At 42.6% G+C, this 22452-nt stretch overlaps 2 protein-coding genes and 1 non-coding gene across 4 annotated transcripts; all 3 read right to left on the bottom strand.

Annotated features, from left to right (window-relative positions):
• Positions 1–996: 996 nt before the first annotated feature.
• LOC139929896 (heterogeneous nuclear ribonucleoprotein A/B-like) lies at positions 997–11453 on the bottom strand. 2 transcript variants are annotated; one of them, XM_071922968.2, is made up of 9 exons: positions 11394–11453; positions 9380–9573; positions 8168–8336; positions 7017–7175; positions 6302–6433; positions 5959–6061; positions 5346–5495; positions 4440–4530; positions 997–2193 (listed from the first exon to the last, which is right to left on the bottom strand). In XM_071922968.2, the coding sequence occupies exons 2-8, from the start codon at positions 9547–9549 to the stop codon at positions 4457–4459; spliced, it is 957 nt and encodes a 318-aa protein (XP_071779069.1). In that variant the 5' UTR covers positions 9550–9573; positions 11394–11453; the 3' UTR covers positions 997–2193; positions 4440–4456. The 2 variants fall into 2 exon arrangements, with proteins under 2 accessions (XP_071779069.1, XP_078143028.1); XM_078286902.1 differs by lacking the exon at positions 11394–11453 and adding an exon at positions 10360–10363.
• Positions 11454–17572: 6119 nt separating this feature from the next.
• On the bottom strand, positions 17573–20488 carry btg4 (B-cell translocation gene 4). The gene is made up of 4 exons (XM_071923215.2): positions 20316–20488; positions 19064–19201; positions 18042–18315; positions 17573–17785 (listed from the first exon to the last, which is right to left on the bottom strand). Exons 1-4 carry the CDS (start codon positions 20486–20488, stop codon positions 17573–17575), a joined length of 798 nt encoding a protein of 265 aa, XP_071779316.2.
• Positions 20489–21754: 1266 nt separating this feature from the next.
• Positions 21755–21827, bottom strand: trnav-aac (transfer RNA valine (anticodon AAC)). The gene has a single exon. It is a non-coding gene; the product is annotated as a tRNA-Val (tRNA).
• Between the last annotated feature and the right edge of the window lie 625 nt (positions 21828–22452).

Raw genomic sequence — 22452 nt, 5'->3', positions numbered from 1 at the left:
AGAGGAACCTAACTGAACCTTGAGGACAGCCTGGGGAACCCAACTGATATCTGAGAACTTGAGGAACCCAACTGACCTCTGAGGAGAACCTGAGGAACCCAACTGACCTCTGAGGACAACCTGAGGAACCCAACTGACCTCTGAGGACAACCTGAGGAACCCAACTGATATCTGAGAACTTGAGGAACCTAACTGATCCCTGAGGAGAACCTGAGGAACCCAACTGATATCTGAGGACAACCTGAGAAACCCAACTGACCTCTGAGGACAACCTGAGGAACCCAACTGATATCTGAGAACTTGAGGAACCTAACTGATCCCTGAGGAACCCGAGTGTCTGTTCTCATGCAGACCACATGCAGCAGACAGGACAGTAAACCCTGACTGGAGACCAGGACCTTCTGCATTAGGCCTGACAGATCATTGAGGCTGAAGGCAGACAGGCTGCATCACATGGTCAACTAGGCCATCAGACTACAGCTGAAGATATTACAACCAATATGACTGAACTGGACCACATCACTCCATACTTCACTAAAATCTCTCCTCAAAGTAACAGTTTACAGCTTCATACAATGTGTTTTGTGTATAGAGGCGATTCATTTTCATCATTGCTCCAGATTTTTCTGCAAGTAACTTTCCAAAACCTGGTAATTATCAAATTAATTTTTCAGGCCTTTGTGGCAAACAAAATCCAAGTTGTAGGTTTGTTTTTTGTCTTTACAGTTAAGGTGTTCTTACATTGGTTACCTTTTCTTTTTTTTTTTTTTTTTTACATGTATAACTCACAGAAAGAGGAAATATTGGACACCAAGTTGAAATGTCTGTGCCAAAACAAAAGTCCTGACAACAGTAACTCAAGTGCCTTTAAATGCCAAAAGACTTGTGAATTTAAACTAAAAGGACCCAAACCATTAATCTTCAGTTCCTACTGCCTACTCTTCAGTATTCACAGATTATCATTAACAGTAACATTAAGCATTAGAAATACACAGATCATTATAAACCAGAATGTTTATTACTAATAAATTGCCAAAAACACTAGCTGAGGAGACTCCGGAGGGCCGGAGCTCGCTGCAGAGAAACTTAGCAGACATTAAACTTCAGAACGGTAATTTCTAAGACCAATGGCACTTTACCAACACAAATTAAAGTCAGCATAGAAACTAAAACAATTAGCTTTTTTTTTCTTTTTTTTTTTTTTTAAATGATGCATTGAAATAGCAGGATCTGTTGTCCCCAACAACATGCGCTTAAGACCGCTGCATTGCTATTAAAAACCCGTTTTTCCATTACATCCCACACATCTGCATGCGTCTAGAAATGACAGATCCAGGTTAATTCAAGGCATCCTGGAGGAGCGAAGCCTGCAGGCTGCGAGCAGGAGGCAGACAGTCTCTTCAGGTTTAAAGGAGTTATCACTCAAATAAAATCCCTTGTCGGTACACTGGATCCCACATTTAAAAATCACCAATCTACCATCTAGAGGGACGTGAAGACGCACGATTATTCAGTTAGCCAGTCGACTTTTGACATTGTTAATGAAATTCACATTCTTCATAATGACAGACCAATATCCACGTTACATCTGACAAATTAATTTTTCTGTTAACTGGCTCACTGGGTAATGGTGCATCTTGTAGTATCCCTCCGGTCCAATAAATCCCATAAACCAGGAAGCTGAATCTCAATCCTATGCCCATTTAGTGACGACTTTTTTTTTTTTTAAGTTTAGTTTTTTTTTTTGTTTTTTTTTAAACTGCGACCCCAGAGTCTGGAAGCACCAGAACGAAAAATTACTGAAAACTGTTTTATTTTTCAAAAAAAGCTCCTTTACAGCGTCAAGGTTTCTCCTGTAAAGCCAGCAAACATGTAAAATACAACCCTTACAATACATTAGAATCAAAACAGGTACCAAAAAGTACAGTAAAAATTACACTTCCATCGCTGGAAATGTGGAGGAAAAAAAAAAAAAAAAAACGGAAAAAGGAAAAAAAAAAAAAAAGAAACACACACTAACGGGAAAAAATGAAATAAAACCTAAAAACAATAGGATAAAAAAAAAAAAACACGTGGAAAAGTTACATTTTATTCTGATGGTTTCTGTACAAATGGTCTTCTGTCATAAAAGAGGTCGAGTCAAGCCCAGTGTGTCGCTCCTCCAGCCGACAGTCACACCGGATCACTTGAGTCCTGAGGGGGGGGGGGGGGGGGGGGGGGGGGGAGAGAGAGAGAATTGTTAATGATCTTCAGTGACCTCCCATCAGGGGTTGATGTCCATCTTTCCTTGACCTTCAGCACCCGGGGCTTTTAAAGCCATACTTGCGAAATTTTGGACAGCGTTTAATTTTGCAGAACCTGAACGGAAACTTCAGTTTTTCCAGGCAGACGCATTTTTCAAAGGCAGTTCTACTGGAAACTGGATCCCCACACTTGGTTTTATCAAACACACTTTCAAGACTTCTGAGGCCCATGGGAACTGTGTAAAATTCAAGTTTTTATCCTATTAAAACTGGGCTGGGAAAAATAACAATCTTTGCGATTAATTTGAATTAACGCGTTAAAAAAATTTCCGCAATTGACGCAGCATTGATTTTTTTGCACGGAGTTTCCCATGCATAGGCAAAATAAAAGTTGGTCAATGAATATAAATTGATCTAAATGGATCTCTAATGCGCCTGATGTCACATCACGTCATGTCTGTCATTTGGATTGAATACACAGCTGCTGGTCTGCTGGCTATCGGCAGAGTCTCAAGTCAAGGCAAGTCTGTGTTTAACAGCCTCTAGGTGGCGCCGTGAGCCTGTAGGCTGCTGCTGTACAGGAGCTCTGCTTTTTGTTTTTTTTCGGTAGCAGCTGGCCAGTCAAGTCATCCTGGCTAATGATGGAGAAGGACAGGATGGAGTTTTAGACAAAGTTTCAGCTGCGCTTGTACAGCAACTATTTCAGTTAGTGAATACAAAGAAAAATGGCTTTCAAGCTTAATCTGGATGGTTTTGATAGACATGGCTGATGTGTAGTTCACAGGGGAGACTCTGTTTTCAATTAAAAAGATGCCATTAAACAATAGTATTTGATTTAGGGATGTCAATGGTTAACTGTTAATCGGTTAACCACAGAGAATATGTTTGACCGGTTAAGCATGTCGGTCTATAGGTTAATTTGCCCAGTGTTGCCAACTTTGTCGCTAGACTTAGCGACTTTTCAGACCCCCTGGTGACTTTATTTCTCAAAAGAGACTAGCGACAAATCTGGCGACTTTTTCTGACCATGGGAAGCAATGTTAAAGTGTTGAATCCCAAAGCATTTGGCAATAAATTGGTTCGGCTGATGCCGGTTTTCTCTACTTGCTTGTCTAATCCAGAGAGGTCTGACGGTCACAGCGTAGCTCCCCTCCCTCCGCTGAGAGCAGGGACTGTAGGATAGGGTCCACTTGTAATTGTTACCGGCGTACGCCGAAACTGGCCGGACGGGCGGGCGGAGTCAGCACGTATATTAAAACGGGCTACACCACGGCGTGCATAACAAGTTCAGATATTTATATGCAAATTACAGCAAATGGACAGCACTTCGAAATGCGGCGCCAAAGCTCATCTATCTACTAAAACAAGGAATCTCTGTCTGTGAGTCTGAGTGAGTGTGTGTGTCCTTTGCATATCTTGAGAACCGTTCGTCCGATCTACTTCACACTTGGCGGGTGTATTGCTGGGGACCCGAGGACGTGCAGCGTCGGATTTGGTGCAATTTGGACACGCTCAATATTAATAAACTTTGAATAAACAAGCGAACAGCACTGTGCAGCAGCGGGGCGAACGGGCTGCACTAGTTGAGTCAATGGAGCGCCGGACTAAAAGGAAAGCGCCACTTTCTTGTATTTCACGTCATTTTGCGTTTTTTCTTAAAAATTAACCGGTTAGTTACCGGTTAATGGGTGTCAGCCTATCGAAAGCAAAGTTAACCGAAACTGACATCCCTAATTTGATTTCAAATATACTTCCTTTGTGCTGATTCTACATTATTTTGGTGATTTAGTGGTCATTCTACATTTAAATATCTGTGATTACAAGTGTCAGTCTTAAGAGAAAAAAAAAAAAAAGATTATCGCGATTATTCACAGAAAACTGTGCTTTTAGTTATTTTATTATTATTATTTTTTTTTAAATCGATTCCCAGCCCTAATTAAAACCATATTGCATTGAAAAGTCCTAGATATTTAGTTTTCTTTAAGATATTAAATTGATACTGGACTCGATTGATCGACTTAATTTGTTCTGACTTGACTTGCTGTTCTACATTTAGATTTGGGACTTGACTTGAGACTCGAACAAAGTTGACTTGGTCACACCTCTGACACTGAACCATGCCCCTTCCTGTAGTTTTGTTTTTTGTGGCTCCAGCGGCAGGCGTGCTCCCAGGTCTGGATCAGGAACATGTCGTACCTTGCACTCCAATGTGATCAGTATGGCTTGTAGCTGGTCTGGTGACCCCCCCGTCTGGGAGTTTTCCCGTAGCTGGCGTTGCCCTGGTCTGCTGCGAGAAGAGGAAGAGGGACAAGTCAGACAGACAGACAGGTTTCCATCCGGCTACACACTCAGCTTGCATCAAGTTTACACCAGGGACGCAGCAACACCGCTGGCTCCATTATCAGTGAGATCTGTAGATGAAACACCCAGTAACAGCCAAGACAAAGCAGGGTCAGACCAACGGATTGGTGCGACATATGGGGCCGACAGACCTTTTAGTCAAATCTGTATATTGGTCAGTGTTGCCTACAGCTGTCTTGGCTTCAATGTAGAGTTTGTGTCCCTGATGGTGTAAACTCTGTTTCAGAGCTTTTCCACCCTGACCAGAAGAAAGTTCAGGGAGGAAACTGATTCCTCATGATTTTTGGTGCAAAAAAAAAAAAAAAAGGCTCAAATTTAACAATATTAAATATCGGCACAAGTCATCGGCTATCAGCAAATTTGATTCAGAAATATATAATATATTCAAGAACCCATATTGGTCAAACCCCAATACAAACTACCAAACCGAGCCATTAGTTTCACTCAATATAAACCTTTGGTTTTGGCTTTATTGGACAAAAACAGACACAATCCATTTTCTATGACAAATGTCAATTATTTTGTCCGTTAAAAAGCATCCTCAGGAGGTGTCATTTTATTTGTGTTTTTAGTGTAGCAGCCAACAGATAATCTCAGACTGACACGAACACCCAGGTTCCATCAGGCTGTTGTATCAGGTTTTGGTCTCAGGCTAGAACAGGGTGTCAGATTTACCCAGCATGCATCAAGTATCGGTGCGTCCCTAGTGTGTGTGTGTGTGTGTGCATGCGCTCAACTTACTGTAGTCATATCCACCACTGTATCCGTAGTAACCAGAAGTGTAGTCGTAGTTGCCGTAGTTGCCGTAGCTGCCGTATCCTCCGTATCCTTGGTTACCATATCCCTGGTTCCAGTAGTTTCCGTATCCCTGGTTCCAGCCCTGACCCTGACCTGACAAACACACACACCGTTAACCTGGAGAGTCCATCACAGTTGCTTCAATAAAAAAACTTTACATTTCATTTGTCTGCAGTTAATTTCTTCAGAGAGAGTTTGGTCCAAACTGTATTTGTGAACAAGTTTTAGAATCAAAACCTTTCATCAGACTCAAAGTCAGTAAATCTGCATCGCATCTAGTTTTTTTTTAACCAAAACCACTTTTCTTTAAACAATTTAAAAGTTCTAAATAATTTATGACAAGAAGAACGTGTGATGATATGAATCGTAGCAATATCTTTCAGCTCTAGTTCAACAGCGAGCTCCGTTCCTTCTTGCTGCCAATAATGAGTCTAAGTGGGGTGAAACATCTCCAAAGTCAGTTTGGACTCATTGTTAGCAGCAAGAGACAATATTGTCTGTGGGTCCAACAACTACAGGGATGAAGAGAGAGATGAAGGTGTAGACTCCTCCTCACCTCCGCGGCCCCGCCCCCCCCGGCTGCCTCCATAAGCCCCCCGGCCTCCTCCATACTGCTGCTGCTGGTACACCTCCTTCGGCTGGGCGATCTTCAGCTCACACTGCGGAGAAGACACACACACACACACACACACACCCACACACTCAAGTCTCAATCCAGAGTTTTATTTCCCTACGAATGCTCAATACTCAGTTTGTTTACATCTCCAATTCTAGACACTGGCCTTGTTCTTAGTTGCTTTTAATTACGTTTCTTTCAGCATTTCTTAAACACTTCAGTCTCTCTCTCTCCCTTTGTGTGTGTGTGCAGCATGTGTGTGTGTGTATGTGCGTGTGTGTACCTTGCTGCCCTCGACGGTGTGGAACTTCTTCTCCAGACACTTCTTGACACTGGCCTCGTCTTTGTATGTGATGAAGATGAAACCCCTCCTCTTCCTCGATTTCGGGTCGATTGGAAGCTCAATGGTTTCGATCTGGAAAGGGGGGGGGGGGGGGGGGCAGGGAGGAGAGCAGTTCAGCATTTTCACATTTCTCCCCTTTTGTTTAGATATTTCTGAAACATTTTCCATTCATCTTCTTTGCCTCAGTAATTCCCACTGTTGTGACTCTGCCCAGCCTGCATGCTGAAACTCATTATTCTCATATGTGTACACGTGCTGGTGTTTGTACCCCATCTGCTTCATTCCCATTCGTCTATTTTTGCTGCTGAACCGACCCAGTTTCCCCACTGGGATCATTTAAGTTCCGTCCCATCTGACAGACTCAAACCCAAGGTTGGGACACAAAATGCTCCCATTTCACTAATGTTTTTGGATTATTGCAGTTTGAACTGTTAATACATGTGGACTAGCTTTTTGTACAGTTCTTTTTCAGCGTTTACACATTTTTGAAAAATGGGTTGAGGAGAAAAAATGTGATATCTGGAGGTCTGTGGTCTACTGTGGGTCTATCCGGTCTACTGTGGGTCTATCTGGTCTACTGTGTCTGGTCTACTGGGTCTATCTGGTCTACTGTGGGTCTATCCGGTCTACTGTGGGTCTATGTGGCATGGCGGACCTCTCCGAAGGCTCCGAAGTATTCCCTGATGGTGTCCTCGGACGCCTCAGGGTTCAAACCCCCGACGAAGATCTTCTTCACTGCCTCCTTCTTCATGGCCATGGCTCTCTTGGGGTCGATCTGACGCCCGTCCAGTCTGTGCTCCTTCTGCTCCAGCACCTGCACACACACACACACACACACACACACACACACACACACACACACACACACACACACACATCAGTCTACAACGCTGTATGGCAGCACTCCATGACAACTATGTGAGGTCATTTGAACTCATTTTACATACAAAGAGGATTGCGGGAGTTTAAAGTCAGGTCTAAAATAAGATGTACAAGATAAATTTCCACAATACAACTTAAACATTGCTAATTAGATTCTGCTCAATAAAGACTTCATTTGTACAAAATGTTTTTTCTACACAATGACAACTTCTCCTAATCTGACAAGACACAAGGACACTGTGCAGACGGCCGATCATCGTCATCGCAGCTTACCAAAAACATTACTCATCTGACACCAAATATTAACTGAAATGATTTTATTACAAGCTTAAGGAATTTAAAAACGCAAAATCAAAATAGTTTAGCATAACTGTAACCATAGAAATGTCCGTAGATAGCATCAATGGCAACATGGTAGCAGAACTGTAACCATAGTGACTTAAACAAATCCGTTAAGATTGCCGTTCAGCCTCTAATCAGCAATCACAAGTTTCTTTCTCTGAATAAATGAATAGTGGAAAAACATTCCAGGTTTCTACCCTCGGTTAGCAGAGTGTTTGTCTGCAGTAATGCGTTTTGCCACACGGTGCAGCCACACAATGATTTGAAATCAAAAAATGGAGCGGACTTCTTAACTAGAGCGATGTGAAACAGCAGTCTGATATTCAGAAATAGACGCCAGAATGCCTTCATTGGCCAATCGGAATAGAGTATTCAACAAAGCTGTGTAATAATGGTGATAAGAGACCTTCAACAATTAATCAGCGGCAAAGTGGCTGGAAACATGCCAACCAGCCACCATCTGAACTAGTAAAGGTCAGAGGTCACCAGGCCTTTGGACCGGCCTCCCTGAAGAGACAGCGCTGGTGAAATCAGGTTCATGTTTTAAATAAACTGTTGCAGCCGAACACCGAGCGGACCCACCTTGTCTACACTGGCAGAATCTTTGAAGAGAACGAAGCCGAAGCCTCGGGAGCGGCCGGTGTTGGAGTCCATCTTGATGGTGCAGTCCGACACCTCGCCGAACTTGGTGAAGTAATCCTTCAGGTCTTTTTTACTCGTGTCCCAGCTGAGGCCGCCAACAAACATCTTCCTGCAGGGACGAGACAGACGGGACACGGTGGTCAAAACTCAGTTCAACAAACACCCAGTCATGGTTCAATATCACAGTATTTTGCTATTATTTTGGTATTTTTTCTAAATGAAGACAATTATGACTTAAAAAAATAATTTTATTTCTGATCGAAAACAAAAACATTAGTGCATCTCAACAGGGAGACTGCAGGTTTGGTTGCCAGTCTGACCTGCTCCATCTCTTATAATACTTGCTATCAGTCTTCATCTTGTCAGTTGTCTTCTTCCTTAATTGGAAAGCTAAAATGGCGCCACACAGGCCAAACTTTACTCCATCTAGTTTTCAGTCTGCTGAGTCCATTTCGCCGCCTCCTGTTTCTACACATCAGTGAGGCCAGCTGGTGTTCAAACAGCGAGGAAGAAATGAGACCATTCTGAACGGCATTTCTCATATTAGAACGCAGCTGAAATCACAAACTTCTTTCCAGCTCCACAACGTCAAATTTTTGTATTGTTAAATTGTGTGTCGTCATTAATATGAACTTCAGCAGTGAAACCTACAAACAATGCAACCGAACACCGACATGGAGCCAAAACCGCTCTACCGCATTAGCAATATATCAATGTGACATATCAGCTCCATGTTATTCTGCTGTAGTAATCACAAATGAGACGCTTGACCATCAGTTTCACAAGCTCTCCATCCAAATTATATTACTGTCACTTTGTAATGACATTTTTAAATTGTTGTTTACATTCTAGCAGCCAATGGCATCGCTAGAAAGATTTGTCTCAGAAATAAACAGAATTCTGCACAGTCAGACTTTGTTGACACTTAAGTTCTATTTAAGACTTTGTGTTGTATTGAATCCTGAACCCCACATTGTGTATTGAATCGTACGATATGCAGATTGTCCCATCACTAATATCGTTTTTTACCAAACATGCCCTATAGTATCATACAAACATTAGTGCGACTGCCCCCGGTGGGAGTTGAACCCCTAACCCTGCGGTGTTAGTGCCTTGCTCCATAGCCGGCCGCCCCCCCCTCCTCCTCCTCACCCAGCGTCATCTTCTCCTTTGCTGGCGTTGATCTTGCCTCCGTCTCCGCTGTCGTCCTGCGCCTCCTCCGCGGCGACGAACTCCTGCTCCGCTCCGTTCTGCTCCTCCTCTGCGCCCTCGTTGCCGTTCTCCTCTGACGTCTCCATGAACTGGTTCTCAGCGTCTGCCATGCTGACGGTCGGCTCTTCAAGAGACTGAGACGGGACAGGAGACACTTAAAATCATTTGTGAACCAACGCAGCTGAAGATTACATCACTAGAGCACATCAAGTAAAACTAGATCAAGGTGCAGAGGAGTCTAGGCGTGCCATCAGAATCTGGTTTGGTGAATATTTGCCTTGTGGGAATGAAGGGACAGGAAGTTTGTTTCTCAATAGAAATGAACAGGAGATGGGTTTAAAAAAAACAATAAAAAAAAATTAGTAAAATATCCACTTTATGAACCAAATTGATATCTTACACTTTCTGTCTCCTATGTTTTGTCCCATTACCCTGACTGAATGAATAAACATGGAATCAAAATCAATGGGGCAGATGGTAAACAGGTTAATTAATACAGGTTTTTCACTTTTTATTTTATTTACACCTTTAGAGCGGTGTTGAAACATGTTATACTGATAACTATTTCACATCTCTACTTAATGAAAAATGACCATCAGGCGTCTCTGGTTCATGTATTTTTTGTGTTTTAAATCCATTTAAATACCACAATATACATCAACAGTAGGATATAAACATTAATTCAGCGTGTATATAAGCTGCATCTAGCCTATGTTTTCAGCATATACTTTCAATTGTAAATATTGCATGAATTTTGTCAATTGTCCACTCATTTCATACTGCACACATTTCATTTTAGCACATTTTTATATTATACATATTTTCACTCATTTTCTGTTCGTCTTACTATGCTCAATTGCAGTTTTATTTTGCACAACTGCATAATGCTGATTTTGTTCCCCCTCACTTTTCATTCATACTTTATATAAATAGTATGTTCTTGAAATACTTTAATTGTAAAAAAAAATGTTTCTATGTTGTATCCAATTACAATTTGCTGAGCCAGTGGCCCCGTTTCCCCACAGGGAGGAAACAAGTTTTAACAATGTTGTAAACGACATTAAAATTGACTTTGACAAACGAGTGAGTTTGGCTTCAAATTTGAATATTTAGCGGGATTGACATGAATTTGGTCCTGTTCCGTTCTCTTGTATGGAAAGACGCGAAACTCCATTCAAAATATACGTTTAATTTAGTTTTGCTTCTCGGCAAAATACCTCGTAAAACAAGACTTAACACTTTAGGATTTAAGAATTAGCTCGCCATTTATTCCTGCAGTCTTCTTAAAAAGGCAAAATACGCCATGATGGAAGGCAGCGAGCAGAGCGAACAGATCAGAAAAGGTTAAATTCTGATTAAAATAAACAAAGCGCTGCTGCCAGAAACACTCCATGATGCAAAAAGTGTCTTGAGCCATGTCTTACGGTGTGTTTGTGTTCGCCGATCAGCAAGGCCGCGGTGAGCTGCCGTGCTTCTTAACGGCGTGTGGCCTCACGGTGAATCCACATTAGAGACAACGGGACACACCGGGCTAATCTCCATGTTGAGTATTCAAGTCGAGCGCGCTTTGCTCCGTTACCGCTCACCGCAAGATGCAGGCCCGGCTAGCCGTTAGCTTAGCAACACCGTGACCGGGTCGCATCACGAAACTACAGCAGACTTCAAGATTGAGCTAAACGACTTTCTAAACACAGGATGATGATTTAAATCTACAAAAACCATATCGGTTAACTTCTACGCTAATCACGCTGCGGCCCATTCACTCTGTCCACAACCGTTAGCTTAGCTAGCGCCGCTTTCTAGCTAATCACAACAGGCAGCTGGCTAGTTTTACTATTAGTGAGATAATACGGAAAAGCAGCTGACGGGAAACATAATGAGACGAATCAGCGAACAGCGCTGAACACAATGACGTATATTACAATACACAGATACAACAAAAACATGCGCTTACTTTATATAAATGCAGGAGACGGTGACTCGCTGGTCAAAATGGACACTCTCCAAATTCGCCGCTAACTCGTGGCAAAATATATACGACCGGATGTGACCGAGCACCAGAGGACGTCGTAATGACAACGGCTGTGATTGGCCAGTCTGATCCCGTGCCCTGATAAAGGAGCCTCTCCATTGGCTGCTTGCACACACTTACAAAAAAATAAATACAACAAAGTCCTTCCTCCTTCCTGTTCTCCTCACTCAGTCCTTCGCACTTGCACAATAGCGTTATGTGACTTTCTGTCTGTTTTTTACATGTGATTGTAATCGATGCGGTGATATATTATATATTGTACTCTTATATCGGCAATGGCTTTATTTCTGTGGATTCATTTTGTTCAATAAAATAGAAAAACTTCCTCCGTTGCATCAAAAGTGAAACTGTTTTTGTACCCGGGGCTTCAAGTCTGCACAGTTTTCATGTAGCGCCGACTCTCAGCCTGCAGTGAACAGCCGGGACCCAAGTTAACATTTAGTCTCTTATCATGGGATTGAAGTTGAAGTCATCTATAGACCAGTATGCATCATATTGCAACCAGTTTAAGAAACCAGTTTACACGAGGGAGTCAGACTGAGGGTTAGACTTAGGTTCTCTCTGTAAAAATAAGACAGCTACATGAATCAGAATCAATTTAATCATCAACTAAATTAAATGTACAGGAATATATTTTAATCAGATGAGCACGCACAGCATTCTTAAAAACTGCCGCAGAACCTAAAGTCACTGATCAGCAGCCATGTTGGCCCACAGTCTGGCTGCATGGATCTTACAAAGTAACTGATATGTTTATGTCAGGAAGAGCTGGCCGATAATTCAGTGTTCTGGTTTATTGTCTTTCAATTAATCATATGGTGATTTTGGGAAATCATGACACAATTCTGCTGTCTGAACTGATGAGAACAAGCAAATTGTATAAAAACGGACAAAATGAGGTATGAAACATTTTTAAGGAATATTATTTGAAAATGTCAGTTTTGTTTGACATCACATCCTAACATCACCATTCAGTTCAATGGGATGAACATTAATTTGATTATTTAACATGTGATTTTGCATACGTGAGCCATATCATGATATATATCCATATCAGAAAAAATCCTTATGATTATCAAGATGTTGATTTAAACCGTATCGCCCAGCTCTAATGCCAGGTGACTATGGTGATGTGATGTTATGAAGGGCATCACTGGAGTCAGCGTTACCTCAGCTGAGGAGAGGCAGCAGCAGGGCCGGCTCTAAACCACTGGAGGCCCCAGGCAAAATGTTCTGTGGAGGCCCCATTTAAAGACAAATCCTACCCAGCATCAAGCAGTGAAGACTGAGTAAAAATGTAGTCTTTAAAGCATTGTATGTTTGTTAACTACTATAACATACAGCACATGGATATCAAAATAAAATGTAATAAATACAAAGGTGAATCTGTCTCTCCTTTTGTGTGGACATGAGCTTAATATGAGGGCTTCAAGGGCCTCAGCCAATAAGATCCATGTATTGCTGGAGGAGGGGGGGGCGTCCCCTGAATCAGAGCTTTTGATTGGTTTTATGATCACTGGCACGTAATGTATCCAATAAGAATGGTACGTTTTTTTTTGGTTTTTTTTGTGAAAGTAGAAAAAATAAATGAAAGGATGCAGGAGGCCCGAGGCATTTGCCTGTTCAGCCTATAGGGAGCGCCGGCTGAGCGGCAGCAACATGGTGACTATAGTCCAGCGTGTCCAAACCTCTTTTTATCAGCAGCTACACAAGTTGAATACTAGAATTAAACGTTACTTAACAATGTCATTGTTTTGGTGCAAACTGCTGCCAAACCTGCAGCAAAGTGAGGCGAAACACATAATCACAATAAACACAGAGATTAATTACAGAAACATTATGAGACAATGGGAAGAGAAGTAAACTGAAAGATTGTCTGTAGGTCCTAAAAAGGTATATTCTCTAATCCCAAGTCCCTAAAAGACATTGGATTTAAGTGCAAGTCTTATATTTGGTTTTAAACAGAGGGGGGGGGACTCGAGTCATGACTTGGACTCGAGTCACAATTTTAATAGCTTGAGACTTGACTTGATGCATGAAGAGAAGACTTGAGACTTGACTTGACTTGGGTTCTGGTGATTTGGGACTTGACTCTGACTTGTACTTTGATGACTTGAAAAGGTTTCTAAAGTCTTGACTTGAGATCTTGTGTTTGTGTAAATGACTTAGATTGAAAGTGATGAGATTTGTTCCAGCGGACGACTGAATTTAAATTCTGTTTTCTGAATTTGTATGGAATGATTGAATTTATTGAAGTTGAAACTGATTATAGAAATCAAACTCATGATGCTCTTACCAAGTTTGTATCCTATTAAAACCATATTGCATTGAAAAGTCCTAGATATTTAGTTTTCTTTAAGATATTAAATTGATATTGGACTCTTGATTTGTTCTGTCTTGACTTGATGTTCTACATTTAGACTTGAGACTTGACATTAATGACATGGACTTGACTTGGATTTGACTTGGTAATCTACATTTAGTACCACTACATGTGGTGGTTTCTTAGTGAGCTGTTGTTGTAACTGGGAAATCAGTCCAGTCACACCTAGATCCTGATGAGTCTGTAGTTCTTCTCATTTCCATGTTTATTTCTATCACAAAATTGGTCTTATCTCTCATTTTAACTCATTAAAACACACCAGTGATGTGGTCATGTGGGACCAAGCTGAGTAAATGCAGTCTGATTAAAACAAAGCAGGGACAGACAGAAATACCTTGGTTGGATCTATCTGCAGCTCTACAGTGTTTACTGCTGCTGCCTGCTTCACCCTGGAAACATCAACTACCTGCTGCCAGGGGCAAGTCTGGGCACGACCTGAGGCACGGGCACAGGTCACACACACACACACACCACACACACACACACACACACACACACACAGTACAGTGTAGCTGTGGAGACGGTTGTGTTTCCTCAGTAGCGGTCAGTTGTAAACAGAGTGGTCAAGCTGCAGCAGGTAGGAACACAACACTCTTCCTCCAGACAGACAGCACTTTGTTCAGGTTTAACACACGAGGACTTGAATCAAGACTTGAATCGTCATGCTGCTGACACCGAGCGTTCACACTGAGCAGCACTGAGCCGCACTGAAATACATTCATCTCTCTCACAGCTGAGCGACTGGGGAAACTCAGCCGATGTGCGGACGCTCAACAAGCTGAGAAAAGTTTCCATGGACGTCGGCCGTCAACAGCCAATCAGATTTCTGCTTCTTGTTTCGTGAACAACAGCGCCGCTCGGTAAGTGTAAGACGGAGAAGTTGATTCCAGACATTCAAAGCTCCTCAGTTTTCTACAGCTTTTATTTTAAAGATGACAGGAATGAAACGATGCTTGGAGAACGGGTGCGTCCATCATCGGGGTCGATGGTAAGCTCTACGTTTTTTCTATTTATTTTTCATTAATTAGCAGTTGCCAGCTGACTATGCTACCTCGTTAAAGCAACAAAAAATTATGAAAGGCATTACCAGAGCAGAGAAAAAATACCTGGTTTGCCTGTTCAAAATGTCGCAGCTCTGGCCCCGCCCACAATCTGTCAGAACAGAGCGACATATCGACCATGTGGCTCGCAGTGTGAGAGAGGCGAGAGGCGAGAGGAGCCGGCTGTGACGGGAGGGTTCGATGGTTCGATTCTCTGGACTGAGAAACTGAATCACTAACGCTCTCCCTTCTCTCAACAGTTTCTGCTGACGTGCCGTTGAGCAAGACGCTTAACCCCAAAACCCCTGAAGACCGCAGCTCTACTGGTACAGTTATTGTTCTAGATGTGATTGGGCCTTTAGAGTAATTATAAGCCTAACACAGTCACAGCTAAATCCCCATAGAAACTGTAAACACAAGTGGCTGCGTTTTAGATGGATTTATTTAAAGTGATACAGCACAGTCTCTCACTGTCTCTTTACACTGTATGTGCATCTGAGTCAGTACTGTACTATGTTAGCTGCACAGAACTTGAATGAATAGATCGGTCATTCCCATTCAAATCAACGCTCCTGGACGGTCGGAGCGGCGGCCATCTTGCTGTGACCCGTTGGACTAGCTACTGTATAGATAGCCTAAGTCCCTCCCCTTCCGGTGGAACACCATACTTCAACAGTCTTACGACAAACTGCGACTTTCTTGACTTGCAAAATTATCTTTTAAATTGACAAAACATCATATGTGTAATTCATGGCACAATTCAAACGGGATCAAACAATTATTTGTCTCTCGCCGTTGACTACCGTACATATTTTTTCCGAAATAAGGTCCCATGGTGGACAGCGGAAGGGGAGGGACTTAGGCTCTCTATAAAGCGACTGACAGCAAGTCACTGAGCTGAGAGGTTTTACAGCAAGAACCAAAGCAGCTTCTCTGTCTCCTTGCTGCCATGGATTGCTAACATGCTAATGTTGACTAGAAGAGCTAGAGAGAGAAGTACAGTCTGTGATGAAGCTACGTTAGCCTCGTCGCTAACGTTAGCTTCCAGTTGAGTTCTGACAGTTTGCTAACAGACTCATCTGCACAGTTCGCACAGTGTGACATACTTTACACCTTAATGTCCAGACTGTGTTGTCACCATAGCAACTAACACTTAAAATTCACCATTTTATGCTGAACTAGCCAAATTAGCAAAGAGTGGAAGAACCATTCTGTTCATTCAGGTTCTGTGGTTAGCCGTCACCGAGACTGATTCCTGTGTGTTCCCTGAGTTTCTGATGGGGTTGCTGTGCAGGCAGTGTTGTTAGCTGATTGTTCTGACACACCAATCACTAACAACACCACCAGTACAACCGCCGCCACACACAGCCGCTCCGCCACACGAGCGCCACCTTCTGCCTTTTGGCCGACAGGAAAATAGGCTGAAGTCTCACCTAAACACTGCGTTATTACAACTGTCAGGATATTTAAATACTGATGTGGAGTTTGTCCGAAGTTCATGTAGTTATGGACCCAGAAATAAAGTCTGTCTAGAGCAGTTTGCAGTTTTCTCTTCAGTGTCCAATGAGAAGAGGAGTTTTGAGAAGTAGTGTTTCCATGAATTAATTTCCTCACTGTGAAGAAATCACTAAGGTTAGAAAGTCTGTTTAGTCTTTTAAATCTCTGCCTAAAACCCATTTTTATGAAATCATTTTCTGTAAAAAAAAAAAATTGTGTTTGTCATTATTCATTATCAACTAATTTATTATTGTCCTGTTTGTGTGTTGTCCTTTTTTCCTCTGTAAACCATTACAGAGGTACGTTTATTAGTCCCTTTACATTTTACAAGTTGTAGGTTTGTACTGCATTAAACCCAAGTGTCGGCCTTATATTTAACAATGTCCTCCAAGTGCTTTTTGTTCTGCATTACTTTATTTTATTTGCCTTGTCTTATTTATTCCATTCGTTGTATCCTTGCAGCTGGAACCATTTATTTTTAACTTGTCTTTCATCCCTGCTCATTGTCCTTTTCTTTCATCGATCTGTCAGTTATTCAACCTTATTTATCTTGATTATAAAGCACTTTGTAACTTTGATTAGACAAATAAATAAAGATTAAAATACCAATAGAGATAATAGAAAATTAAGACAGTAATATTTAGCCAAATGTCCCCATCTAACAAACAGTATTCTGATGTTTAGATGTTCCTGCAGTAGAACCAGAAGTGGGACAGAGCCTGGCTGGATGTGGAACCCAAACACCGGCACTTTAATGACAAGAAACACAAGATGAGCAGGGGAACCGACACAGGGACGAAGACACAAAACATGACACTTTTGTTTTTTTTTTCCAATGACAGTTCAATGTTACTTTATTCACAGTTACACTTTCATTTTAGTTTAAAACGCAACACTTAGAAGGAGGTTTTATTTAAAATACGTTTCCGAAAGTTTAAAAACATGCTTAAACAGCATTATTTAAATCATTATTACTTTAAACCATTTCACAAATATATCATTAAACTTAAACTTTTATCCTTTAAAATACATAAACTGTCCTCATTTTAGGAGGGGGGGTAGAATTGTTCCTTTTTTCCCATGAAAACAGGTTCTATGATCATCAGATCTGGCATCATGGCTGCCGTGTTTGCCGCCATGTTGAGCCGGTCCTGAGCAGTAACCTGATTGGCTGCTGGGTCTTAGCGGGTATTGTTGACCCAGTGGTACTTGTCGACCCGCGGCCCGGTGAAGGTGAAGGAGGGCCGGTACGGCTTGAAGCCCTTCTGTCCGGAGAACTGGGAGCTCGGGCCTCCAGGCGGGGGGGCGTGAGGCGCGAACCCATCCCCAGAAAAGGCTTTCCTCTTCGGGTACGTCACCCAGGTCTGAGGGGCGCCGGAAGCAAACTCACTGAACTGAGGAGAGAGGAGCAGATATTCAGTAACTTTGAATTTGACCATTTTTATGCCCAAAAAAGTATTCAGTTACTTTTCTTCTTGTCAGGGTGGAAAGCCTCTGAAACATTTAGAGCATCATGGGACACTAAAACTCTCCACTGAAACCCAGAATAACAGATTAGGCCTTTAAATAAAGAATTCATTTACATTTACATTCATTTTCTCTAGATGTGGATCATATCTGATATTTAATAAAATACATCTCCCAGCCTACCTGGTAGACACTGTTGGGGTTGCTGACAGTCGGGATGGTTTTGGGCTCTGGGTTGGTGGGCGGGGCCGGAGCGGGGCAGAGAGCTGATAGGCTGCCGCTGCTGCTGCTGCTCATGCTGTTGTCCCCGCCCTCCTCCTCGTCCGAAGAGGCTCCCGATTGGACGTCCAGGCCGGCCCGCTCCACGGCGTTCTGGATGCGGCGGGAAAACTCCCCGTCTCCACGGCGACAGCGGTCCACCACCGAGACGCAGAACGGAGTGCTGTGTTCACCGTACCTGCAGGGGAGGGATTCATTCATCCGCTTATCACAGGGAAGTTATTCTAAAAAAGTGTCCCTTAGCCACATTTTGTGCGGTTAATGAAAAGCAAATTTGTTTCCATAGCGACCAGCTAGAGTAGCTGCTAATAGAAACAATAAGGGGTCAGCATCCTGTTTAACTTTTCTCAACTTCAGAAAAACTCAGCTCAAAGAAGCAGCCAGTCAAAGATCCAATATTTTCCATTTGGGAAGTAATCATGTTCAAAATTACGTAACTTTTTGACGTAAGTTTTTTGCAGGCTACAGTTCTGCGCCGATTATGCCGAAAGGTCGAACTTGTTGAACTTTGAACCCGCCGTGTGCCGACTACTGTAGGCCGGCATGTAACTGTACAGCTGCCGGTCCAAAATGGAGGAAAATTGGATTGTGCGCGTCTCGGATTTTCCCGAGGTCTATAAGAATTCCATAAAGGCTTACAGAGACCAAAACACATTTGCATGGTGAAATGTCGGCCTTCAGATTGAACTACCAGGTTTGTTACAAAGACGTTATTTGAGCAGGTGAAGGTAGAGATCTAGCTACTGCTACCATTTAGCCTCATGTAGTTCCCTGTCAGCAAGCTACTACAGCGCCACCTAGTGTGCTGGAGCGGGTAAACATCAGGCTGCACAAAGTGGCACACATCGTGGAAGAGCCTTGTTTTTGCGATAATGTGAATACCGCTTTATACTGGGGGTGGGGGTGGGGGGGCGGAGCCGTCTGACCTGCAGGACACCTCTCCTGGGTCGACCCACACCGTCAGCTCTCTGGGCAGACCCAGGTCTTCATACCGCACCGTGCTGCGGACGCACGCCTGCTGCAGCACCGGGTCCCGGAGCTGCACACGGTTCATACGCAGACACCTGGAACACCGAGGAGCCACAACACAGCGTGAGGGAGGAGAAACACTTCAACTTCTGTCTGAGTACATACAGGAAATACATCAACACTTTCAGAAATGTAAATAGACTTAAATATCCCAACAGCATATTCCTAATTTCTACTGTAGCAATACATTTGTACACTTCACCACTGCAAACCATTATATTAAAACCATAATTTACACTCCAGTTTTTAGAACAAGAGTCACTCTTTTTTCACACTAACAATTCAGTGGACACTTTCAAAACCATCCTACAGCACCATGATTGCATACATTTTTAGCAGGTGGTCCCAGGGGGAATTCACCTTTCACATTAAGCCACCTCAGATACAGACTGAATATCACAGATGGATGATAGATATAACAAAGTATTCCAGGAGTTATTTTGTGATGAAGTTTCCCTCAACCTGCCTCGTCTACTTCAGTTAGTGATTCCCAGAATGCCTTTTGACAAGCCTGAGAAAAGGGGCCTGAACTTGTTGCTTTCAGCTGTGAGTTACATGTGGAGAGAGAGAGAGAGAGAGAGAGAGAGAGAGAGAGAGAGAGAGAGAGAGAGAGAGAGAGAGAGAGAGAGAGAGAGAGAGAGAGAGAGAGAGAGAGAGAGAGAGAGAGAGAGAGAGAGAGAGAGAGAGAGAGAGAGAGAGAGAGAGAATAGTAATAGCAAGAGAGCTTTTCCAGTTGAGAAAAAGAGTTGTTCCTTACTCAAAACCAGGTTGGGTTTTGAGTAAGGAACAACTCACTTTGTAGTTGCAGTGCATTCTGGTCTCTCTCCTGCTGCTGCAGTGCATTCTGGTCTTTCTCCTGCTCCTGTGGTGGAGAAACTGGTCTCTCTCCTCTTCTACGATGGATTTCTCCCTGTATGATTGTTGAACGTCTCTCGGTGCAAAATGGCGGCTCTAGAAAGAAGCCCTCGCTCTTTGATTCTGAGGGACTGACGCCAAACCTGACGTTTACCGCTGATGTTTTACATCCTGAAACATTTTCTCATATCAAACTATAAATATCTGGAGGTGACCGTTGACACTTCCTCTAAATCACTCTGTTAAGGACAAGCAGTGGGACAGACTAAGTCCTTCTCTCGGGACAGTACTGACCTGTAGGCCTGGCCCTTGCTGGGAGCGTTGGGGTCCCAGTGGTTCTTGTAGTTCTCGAACAGAACGGAGGTGAGAGCGGCGGCGAAGCGCTCCCTGCTGTCAGTGTCCAGGCAGCCATACTTCTTCGCCAGCCGAGCCACAAAGAACACAGCAGCGGCGATCTCTTCCTTCATGGCTTTACACTCAAACTCTGACTCAAACCCTACCAGACTGAAGGCAGCACCGACCTCCACACTCTCAGTATCCTTTAAAAACACTCCTGCGGCTCTCCAGGATAAAACACACTCTTGTAGGTTAATCCTACGACTATACTCACACTAAACTGTTCTAGAAAAGCAAAGACTACTATCAACTAAAACTAACACAAGACACAGTGGAAGCTGGATGACTCAAGCAAACAGATTTGCTCCAGACCTCCAGAGGAAGATCAGCTTTGACTTGTAACACCTCGAGGCCAAAAAACAAAACAAAGACCAGGAGCAGCTCCCTCAGCAGCTCAAACCTCACAGACCAGAAGCTCCTTCCCTCCTCCGGCACATTTCTACTGGAGCAGCTTGATGAAACAACTGCTGGGTGAGTGAAGCTCAGGGGAAAGAAGCTGAAGAAGACACAGCTGAACCTGATTGACTTAATGCACTGTGGAGGAGGAGGAGGGGGGGGGGGCTTCATTCAGACGTACAGGTTTCAGACACATGAGGCCTTTGAAACAATCTCATTTTACACATTTTTGAATAAAGGTGTATTATTTTTTGGCCCAGCACCTGAAAATGGTTTGTGTGTATAATTACTACTTGGTACTCTACTCTATATTGCCTAGGGCCAAGCAGTGTAAATATGCCACAACATTTTGGAACTGATTTTGTGCTATAGCTCTCATATATACAGTATATATATATATATACATATATATATATATATATATATATATAGGTGTGGCAATCTTGTCATGAATTTGACCTTATAAAGATGAACTGCGATGATCATGATTATTGATCACAACTGTTAATGACAGTAATGTAATAATGTCTTGGAGTAGTCTTGGAACAAAATTATATATTACTCCACTTTTTGCACTTATTATTTTATTATATTTTTGCACAATTATCAACTACTCTGCGCATTCTAAATGAAATGAAATGCTTAATATATGCCAATTTTTTACTATTATTAATTGTTGGATAATGTGTTGGAGGACAGTTCAAGAATACAGAACTGGCAGCCCGGCTGCAGGATTAACTTGCAGGACCTCTTCTGTACTGCAGGCAAGAGGAAACTAACATTCAGTACAGAACTACACAGAGATGTGAATAAATGCATGAGATCATATCTCTTTACACCTAGTTGACTTGTCTATTTTTGTAAAGGGGAAAAGAGAGACAGAGCGAATGAAAAGGAGAAAGAAAAGATTAATTATAATGTTGCAAGGAAAAAAATCACATTGTTTCCACCCGGTTTCGAACCGGGGACCTTTCGCGTGTTAGGCGAACGTGATAACCACTACACTATGGAAACTGTGCAATGTCAGGGCAAATTCAGTCTACATAAAGATAAACTACATATGTTATACGTCCATACATTACGATCTATTATGACTTTAATTAATTTCCCGACCATGGGAACTTGACCATGTTGCATCAAGATATAAATAATTTCCAGCTCTAACAGACAGCAGTATGTCAGTATTCATTCAGCTGGAGAAACAAACTGACGAACAGTCCGCAGTGGAAACAGAAGCAGAACTAAATTCACCATTCACTTACATCACTAAATATTACAGACACAACAAAATGCTCGTAACAGAGTGAAACGGTTCAGCGTCACCTCATTTTCATTACATTACTAATTTTCTGGCAGCCATTTTAAGTGTCCCAGGCCAATCCACTGTTGGTTTCAATGGGAATTCCCATTCTACCCGTTATAGTTCTGTGTTGAAGTGTCGCAGGATGCTGCTCTCTCCAGGTGAGGATTTACACTTCTGCATCTGTGATTCTGAGCGTAAACCAGAGAAACACTAGATGTCAGTGTGGAGCTTTGTTAACACAGCAGTCACCACAGAAGAAGTCGTAGGGAAGCTCATGTTGTGGATTCTTCAGTTCATCTGGTGTCTTTATAGTCGGGAGATGAGCTGTGGTCCAGA

This window comes from Centroberyx gerrardi, chromosome 11 (assembly GCF_048128805.1).
Source record: "Centroberyx gerrardi isolate f3 chromosome 11, fCenGer3.hap1.cur.20231027, whole genome shotgun sequence".
NCBI classification, from domain to species: domain Eukaryota; kingdom Metazoa; phylum Chordata; class Actinopteri; order Beryciformes; family Berycidae; genus Centroberyx; species Centroberyx gerrardi.
The sequence above is the reverse complement of the archived record's forward strand: the minus strand, read 5'-3'. Positions and strand labels throughout refer to the sequence as shown.